The sequence below is a fragment of the Diprion similis genome, chromosome 10, assembly GCF_021155765.1.
Source record: "Diprion similis isolate iyDipSimi1 chromosome 10, iyDipSimi1.1, whole genome shotgun sequence".
Taxonomy (NCBI): domain Eukaryota; kingdom Metazoa; phylum Arthropoda; class Insecta; order Hymenoptera; family Diprionidae; genus Diprion; species Diprion similis.
In genome coordinates this window covers 13,936,595-13,945,619 of record NC_060114.1, presented here as the reverse complement: position 1 = coordinate 13,945,619, position 9,025 = coordinate 13,936,595, and the positions used below count along the sequence as shown (strand labels likewise).

General features: G+C 38.7%; 2 protein-coding genes across 3 annotated transcripts; both read right to left on the bottom strand.

Moving 5' to 3' along the window:
* Nucleotides 1-78: 78 nt before the first annotated feature.
* Nucleotides 79-3,092, bottom strand: LOC124411327 (mitochondrial pyruvate carrier 2-like). Its single transcript, XM_046890412.1, has 4 exons — nt 2,931-3,092; nt 2,402-2,442; nt 648-844; nt 79-571 (listed from the first exon to the last, which is right to left on the bottom strand). Exons 1-4 carry the CDS (start codon nt 3,013-3,015, stop codon nt 520-522), a joined length of 375 nt encoding a protein of 124 aa, XP_046746368.1. The 5' UTR covers nt 3,016-3,092; the 3' UTR covers nt 79-519.
* A 90-nt stretch (nt 3,093-3,182) lies between these two features.
* Nucleotides 3,183-7,418, bottom strand: LOC124411321 (organic cation transporter protein-like). Of its 2 annotated transcripts, none has more exons than XM_046890397.1 (8): nt 6,767-7,418; nt 6,451-6,618; nt 5,961-6,219; nt 5,743-5,870; nt 5,366-5,637; nt 5,041-5,270; nt 4,700-4,899; nt 3,183-4,055 (listed from the first exon to the last, which is right to left on the bottom strand). In XM_046890397.1, exons 1-8 carry the CDS (start codon nt 7,088-7,090, stop codon nt 3,810-3,812), a joined length of 1,827 nt encoding a protein of 608 aa, XP_046746353.1. In that variant the 5' UTR covers nt 7,091-7,418; the 3' UTR covers nt 3,183-3,809. The 2 variants fall into 2 exon arrangements, with proteins under 2 accessions (XP_046746353.1, XP_046746354.1); XM_046890398.1 differs by having other exon boundaries at nt 6,752-6,891.
* Between the last annotated feature and the right edge of the window lie 1,607 nt (nt 7,419-9,025).

The window sequence follows — 9,025 nt, the reverse complement described above, 5'->3', positions numbered from 1 at the left end:
AACAGTTCAATTTTAACTTTATTATTTTCGTCCCTACTTCTTCTTGTCTTTTGTTCAATTTTATTCTATTTTGTCCCCATTTTCAGGTAATGCACCGCATGCATGCGCTGTTTGTCCGATTGATTACATCTTAGGATTGAACACATCGAATTTTAGTTCTTATGATAATTATAATTATGCCTTTGCCTATATCGTGCCTGTGGGAAGACCAGCTTCCGGCGACAACACATCGATACACATCCGTTTCTTATATTATATACACATTATTTTCACTTCGCCGTATGCATGTCTTTGTATGTCAAAATCGTACATTTTCGCCGTTCGTCGACCGATATATATTTAAAAAAATTTTCACAGTTCAGGTCAAGAATTCATCACAATTACCTGGATTTACCTACGTTTACGTATGTCGGTGTGATTGAGCGTGTATGTGTCTGTGTACATTTTTATCGCCTAGAGCATTATCTCTGCTGGCAGGAATGCCTTCGTCGTATTTTCGGTTTCTATTAATTATTCTAATTACTGTTGATTACTCTTCGAAGCTTCTTGAGCTGCCAAATCTCTTCGGTATCTGCAATTTGAAACATCGAATAAAGACAAGTATTTGCAGTGGAAATCTATTTCATATTATTTGTATATACGCTTACTTTATTGCTCTGGATACTTGGTAGAGCGCTGTACATGCGACGAACACATTAACGCTGAAGAGAGAATAGTTCTTCGGGATTATAACGAGGGAATATCTGCTCCAGACCAATCCAGTCATTCCCAAAGCAGTTGACTGTGATATCGAGAGTTCACTTGCTGGTCTCTTAAGATCGCTGAGGCCTGCGATAACAAGACCCTGAAAAAAAATGAATGAATAAATAATATGACTGAACAAAAATAACGAGTTAAATAAGAGACGAACTCGGCGATACTGATTATCAATCTTTTAGTCCAAGCATATATTCAAATAAAAAAATATTCACGGCGTGTACAGAGATACGGTCAAGCTTTTTTATTTAAAAAAAAAGGTGGCAAAAATCAGAATAATCAAAAAATACATACATCTTTTAAAACTATATCAATTTTAGCACAATTTATAGAAAACTGTTCGATCAATCAAAGTTGACATATAATTGATAGTACGATGAACTGATTATTACTTTTATAAATCGAAAATGTTACTTCAGATAAGCACATCTGATGATAAAGTTCAAGTTGAACTATAATCTAGTGAATATAAATGAATGAACTTCATTAAATACAGCAGGAATGGAATATCAGTGCTTTAAGGTCCACAACCCAGACATTTTTGAATCCAGAATCCTCCCAACAACCGTTGATTATTATCATCCACCGTTGTAATTAAGATTTTCAGGAAAGAATCGAGGCGAAACTTCCGCAGGAATGGCATACATATTGCGAAACTCTCGCTCCTCTGTTCCGTCGTTTCTAACGGTCTGTTTCGCAAGATAATCAGGCGTCTTGATTATTCCCCCAAGGAAGATCGAAGTGGCGAGACACAGCGGGATGCGCAATCGTAGAATTCTACACGTGCGTGTAATCAACGGCGACGTAATCATGCAGAAACGTCACCTTTCGGCTTTCTTATCCGCGTCTCCACCCGGGGCCGACAATAATTCCCAGCCAAGTTGACAAAACGCTTTAACAAGCATGCCTTACGTAAGCGGCTGAGCGTCTACGTCAACGAGTTTGACGCTGAATAATTGTTTTAAATAAAGATCATATTTTTTTCTACTTATACTACTACACACATGCATACACGCACCACTCGTGAAGCCCACATGTGCGCCTACGTCACAAGTATCTATGTATGTACACACAGAAGCTGGTTCGCGTATTTTTACCGCGTCAGTTGAGCCCGCGTGTATTTTAATATAAAGCATTGGATAAAGTCAAGGTAGTTCAAGTTTCATCTACAGTAATTAAACATCTGAAGCTGATCGAGTCTCAGGAATTTTTCACGAACTAGTTCGGATGATGATAAATTTTTGTATGAAATTTTTGCACAGATTATATTGCAGTTAATCGATCATGACTATTATTCGAAATTTTTTTTCTCTCTTATCGAATAAAACGCAGTGTATATTCCGGTTGAACTTTTCATTATCAGACGTGGTATTTTATCATACTCATTATCAGTCGTGCAGCGTGATTTTGCGTTTCTTTATACCCTACAATGAATTATGCATGTGTTATACATACTACATGATACAAAGATAGACGTGCTCGACGTGTGTCGCTGCCTTTACGCGATATACAGTCAGTCTGTTTAAACTAGGCGAACTTTTTTCGTCCAAACATGTAATACCAGTGTAGCTTGAAGATAGCAATAAATCAGAGATTGCGAAAGCGATATTAGGTATTTATCATAAAAAATCGTTATAACGCTCACCCATTTGAATACCGGAGCCCAGAAAAAGATCGTTTGCGGACCTGAAAAAACATGAATAAATTACAACAATAGTACACACATCGGTATTCACGGAGTCGCGGTGTAGCAAGAATAATGATAATGGTAGTAAAATGCTAAGCGCACGATCACGTGACCCTGACATCGACGAATTAGGAATAACATTATAACACTGACATTCTGACACTCGTCGATGCGATACAACACTTCGCGGTGACATTCGAGGTTACGTATAATCTGGCCTTTTTGAATGAGAATATGCCCGGAATAACGTTATCAAGCTTATCTGCTGTGTAACAATATATCACGATTAATTCGGATTGATTCAATGAATGTGGTTGGTGCGTAAACGCAGAGGATTTGACGAATCTATGACCTGTGTTGTCAAACAATTTCTTGATCGATGAGTTAACTATTTTACTAACATTTTACAAATATCTGACAGAATAATTAACAAGTAATTAGATCAATGTAATAATTACAAGCGACTATCCATTCCGGATATACCTACCAGCTGGATGTTTCCACAAAGGCTGCAATTTCTCCGGAACGTATTTACCAATCACACCCATGGAAGTTTTGTATATGACCGACATGTCTGATTGAGATTATTAAAAAAAATCTATAGTAAAATTTTTTTTTATTCTATATATAATCAGTTGTAGTCCCCTGACAAATTTCTTCACCTGCAGGCTAATATTAATTTTGTTATATCGAACGTTTAGGTCCCCGTTGCACTTTGCTTGTTGATTTACTCGTATTATACGTACTCATTAATTTAGTATTTTTGTGAAAGTTTTCTTGTTTCTATTACTACAGCTAATATTTTGGGTTTTTTTTTGGAGCAAACGCAGCAGAGATACGCTTGGCGTGTCCCTGGGGCTCCGACACAGCACAACGTGGGATACGGAATGGCCAGTTTCTCGTGTAGTGGTTGCGCTGCGCTCCCCTTCTTTTCCCGTTCCTCCCCCCTCTCGCCCTCAGCACAGCTCTGCTTCACGAAGCAAACCGAACTTCGCATGCGCGCCAAAACGGCGAACGGTGAAACGACGCAGACGGTAAACGCGCTGCGTCGCGATACGTAATCAATTCGGAAGGTCAATCGCGCTGGAATTGTCACTGAGTCAGTTTAGCTAACTGGATCAACGAATCGTAATCGCTGCCGTAGATTTCTCGCGATTATTTTCACATCAATCGGCAACTTGAGTTTTATAATATAATACATATAGATACAAGTTCAAAAGGTGTTTTATTCTTCTTTTGTGCACATATTTTTTGTACACTTACTTTCTCCCCTTAATATTTCGGAACAATGTCTCCGATCTTATTTCTATTTTCAGAAATGAAATGATCAAGATGAAATTCTTTTTATTTAGACAGGTAGATTTTGCTACGCTCTATCCAATGTGGTGCTGCTATTTTGCTCGTTTTGATTTCCATCCCCGTCACGACGACTCTTCCTACCGCCGCAGCAAACAAAATCGAAAGGTCTTTCCTCCTCGCCAAATACCTCGCCGTCGTTTAATGTTGCCGGAAGTGTTCGTCCCAGAGTTTCCGGTAATAAAAGAGTGAGCGATGCGCAGATGAAACACAGCAGCCCGAGAAGAAGATCAGGCAGCGGTTGCCAAAACGTAGACTGCGATATTTATGTAACAACAAAATAATTTGCTATTAAAGAATGACACAATTTTTGAGAAAACGAAGTTTGAAAGGAAGCTCATAATATTTCTTCATCTCGTATTATAATCCCTGTTTTCACATTTGGAGGTAAATACTGCAACTTTGTCCATGCGGAAATTGATTTCGTTTGTCAAGGTTCGAGTTTGAAGCTGGCCTTGGCGTAACTTGCCATTGACATTTGACATTGACCGGCTGCCAACGCTGTTCGACGTATCGCTTGACACTTCCGATTGCGTAATACTGACATTGCGGTTGAGATGCGCACGTCTTGTCGGCATCACCGTCGCGTGCACAACGAGGCTATAATAAACTACGGTGATGCGAAATTATCTGAGCTAAGAATACATGCATAGGTATATAGCGCGTGTTTACCAAACACAATTTAAAACACGAAACGACGAAGCGCGCTTTAAGGGAAAGCGCCTGATCACAGATAATCCGACATACATTTCTGCAAATACAGTTGCAAATGTTACTTTAGCTTTTGCTTTATGAAGCGAGAATCCGATGCGTATGTTGATAATAATTAATCATGATGACGATACCCAGGCTGTTACGTTTTATCGGTAGTAAAGAAATAAACCTTATTAATATACTGACTAGATATAAGAGAAGTGGGCTAAGGAAGCTGGCGGCGTATCCAACAACGTGAATTAGAGCTACTCCTCGTCCTCTTATCACTGTAGGTATTAATTCGGCAGCATATTGGGACCCGGAGTTGAAAGCAATAACAACGCACAGTCTTGCAGCCACTGATAGACCAATACTCACGTGGACCATCAGATCTGTGGATAGTATCGCTGGCGCAGATAAAGAAGAAATGTTTGATAAGGTTTTTAGTAAATTATCGTCGATACAATGATAAGTTTTTCATAAAAGTGCACGGTGTTTGCGTGGTTTTGATCAAATTTCACAAAGCAGATATTCTAGGTACTAATTACCTGCGTCTTTGAGAAATGCATGCATCAAACCACTGCTAGACGTTAGAAATGCCGAGAACAAAACGGCACTGAAGAAGAGGCCCTTCCGCCCTATTTTGTCCTGCAATGCCAGGATCACTAAACAGGCTGGAAACACGGTGAGAGAACCGAGGGAAAATATCACGAACGGTGAGGTGCCAGTGATGTTCACGTTCCGCGATATGGCGTCGTAACAAAGTGTCAAAGTCATCCTGTAAGCGCAATAATATTAGTGGAAGAGAAAAGCAGCGACAGGTAGAAACCACGAAACGGTATGGAAGACAAATTAAGTAAAAGACTTGCTCACGTTTTGAACACCAGAATGCAGATTTTTCGTCTTAGGTTCGGAGTTTTAAAAAGCTCGTGCAGGCTCGCCTCAGGTGGTTTGCCCCCGGCCTTATGGACCTCTTGAAAACGTGCAACGACAGCGTCAGGAATAACCTTGCCATTAATTTTGGCGATCCTTAGAAAGCCCTGAAGTGCTTTGTCAGCCCGTCCTTTGGTCAGGAGCCAGGACGCGCTTTCGGGCAGGATGAAATAGTAAAAGGGAACCAGTACCATCGGGACCGAGACGCTTATCTCCACCGGTGCAAATAATTTTCAAAAGAGACGAGAGAATATAAAATGAAGGTGAATCAACCGGTGAAAGATTGCGAGTTACTCGTTATCGGCGAAAGAACTCACCAAGAATTTTCTCCACGTTTCAAAGCCAACTGCCAGCCAAGGGACGACGCTACATCCGAGACAGTAAAACACACCGATGCAAATGTTCAATCCAAAGGTCCGCATGCTGGGTCTGATGTACTCCATGACTGAGCATAAAATTGCGATTGAAACAATGAGAACCTAAACTATAGAGGATATCTTTTCAAAAAAGGTGCGACGAGGCTCAAGCTACTTGCCGATTATGTACATCATAACGAAATTCGTGTCGGTCGCGAGCCCAGCGATGAACCTTGAAACGGCGAAGAGTTCCAGGCTGTTTGACAATATGGTCATGGTATTGCCGAGGATGGCGAAAAGGAAGGCGGCAATCAGCGCCTTTACTCGGCCCCATTTGTCCGCCGCAATGCCCATCATAAATGTACCACAAACCGCCCCAACAAAGTACATCGACTGACCCAACGCCGCTTTCCAATCATCCTTGCAGACCCAGTCTAGCTATAAGAAATTAATGGCGGTAATTTCAGGAATGTTACCTACATGATATCATTCTTCATTCGTTAATTTCGTTGGTACCTATTTCAAAGTCCAATATTAATATGGAACGGCGTTTGAATATACAAGAATTGTGCAGCTGTGAATATTTTTTCCTTCATATTCTGCTGTCCCAATTTTGTTCTCTCTCCAAATGTTTGTTCTTTAATACCAGCTAACCACAGCTGAACTTACCTCGGTGACGATGCTTTCGTATCCGTAATGTCTGTCGTAATCAAAGTCCGTACACTTTTCGAGTTTCCAGACTGATTTTTCTATGCTTCCTTCCTCGGTGATGATTTCCGTCATGTCTAAATAATACCCCTTGCAGCTGTCACCGTTCTTCGGTCGTATTTTCAGAACCTGTGCATAGACACACCACCCTGTTACATTACCAAAAATAATCACAATTGTTCGTAACGAAAAATACAAAAAAAAAAAAGAATACTTGTTGAATTTGTTTACTCGGTACTCCAAGTCACTTTATGTACGTCACCTAAGATTCACCTACATCTGCTAATTGTAGTTCCTGCGTGACGTTGAGAATATCCGTTAAAGTACTGCCTTCCATTGTCGACCGGCACCGTAAATCGGCAGGTTGTATTGTGATAAATGTCTGGGCGAAGTAGTGAAAAGCCGAAAGAACGTTCACCAGGCTGAAGAGCACCATCAGGAGTATTTGGAACCTTCCAAAATCCCCAGCGTGGACCAGCATGCTGCCGACGTCGACGTCCGGTTCAATCTCACCTTTCTGATCAAATACTTTGACATCCTTCAGGATTGTATCTTCCAGAGCCGGATTTCCTTCGTCTTCGTTTCCTTCGTGATTTACCATCCTGATGATAATTCGGATCCTGACACTGCAACTGGAAATTATTAAAAGACCGATCGAATAATAGGTTGAAAAATGTTGCGACCGATTGTTGGCTCGCCGTCAAAATCGACAGCGAAGTCCACCGCGGTTTGCAATATACTTCCAGCACCCGATGCAAGCAATTGATCACTGATTAGAGACCTGATTAAGTAACGATAAATACGAACAGCCGTACTACTAAGCTTTGTGTTGACCATTAATTGTCGGTAGTGTTAGTACGTTCATGGTCAGGATCGAAGGTTGAAGAGCCTAACAATAACTTCACTTTTGTGTTTGAAATTAATCGAACTGTACAAGCAGTAAGTGCATGACGCTCAATTTAATTTTATGCTGATCATTGCAGAATTCGCGCAATCGGCTTCTTGAATAAAAATTCTTCGAAAATTTGTCATTTGAGTGTGAAATCGCTGAACCGTTTTCTTTTCGTTCATCAATGATACAAAATAAGCCTCTTTGAAAATGTCACATATTTTTTTACAACTTTTCGACTGTTTTACGCCTGTACTAAGAAGACACAAAATTTCCTTTGTAACATTATTATTGTGACAAGTTAACACCGAATTGGTATATGTATACGCTAAAAAATGAAAGACTGAAATTTGGCAGCTGACCCCTCGGATTTTGGGCCTAAATGTTTGACTCCAATGATTTTCGTGTCCGTAATTTTATGCATAATACATTTTATAATCAAGAATGAACTAGTTTATAAAATGAGTAATTCGTCGAGTGATAACAAGATTAATGAATTGAAACTTACGGATTACTTGAGAACTGCGTTTTAAGCTCGATTTCACCGAGAATTGTTCATAATATGAAAACAACGAAGCTCTCACGCGACAATAATGCAAACTTTGCAGAAGTTTATCAAAAGTAAGAGAATTTAATTCTTAAAGCGCCGAACGAACTTGAAGAAAATTATTGTTTAGTCGTATGCGCTGTATAACTACGTACTGCGAGTGAATATGCTACTGTAGTCATATGGGGACGAATAATCTGCACTCGGTAATAACAATCTTCAATAGATACGATGGTTGACGGTAAATAACACGAGTACTGCGATACTCGAAGGCACATCCAGTCATTAATTTTTTGTTACGTAAAAGTTCGTCAAATTACTCACGAGGCTCTCGAACGATACACATACCTAATCGTAAATGCAATCTGGATGATGTGTCATTTGAAGTAAAGTAGTCTTGTGAAAATTTTTGCAAAAAATCTTGCAGTATTTTATTTTTTGTATTTTTTCAAATGGAGTGTTTGGTTTTTATATCAACAAGTACTTACGTATGAGGGGAAAAAAGAAATTCGTGAAATATTGCAACGTTCATTTTATATAAGTCGTTGTAATATATTAATTACAAATATATAAAAAAAAAATTTAACTATCAATTATTGCATACATGTACGGGTATTTTAATTATCTAATCATTAAATAAACATATTAATTTTTTTTCAAATAGGGGATGCATTATTTCATTTTGGTTGTAATCAGTATATTAACAAATAAAATATTTATTCTCACGTTAAATATTATAGTTATATCTTTTGGGCAACGTATTGAATACGCTGGGAAAATAATATTATTAATAGTATATTGGTAATTAATAATATGCTTTATATTATTGTATTTTTTAAACAATTTCTTTTAAAAACGCCCTCCGAAATTCCGTTAATACTTTCACATGTATATAACTTAACAATTACATCTAATATACTATTTAAATTGGAATAAAAAATCGTCGTCCTTACAGTTGCATATGACACATTGAACTATTCAATTGTAGCCTAGCAAAATATCCTGCAAGGTAAATAATACACATACCGCAAGTGTATATACCTACCTATACAAGTATGAGCAAATAACAGTTACAAATACAACTTGAAAGTTCAATTTCG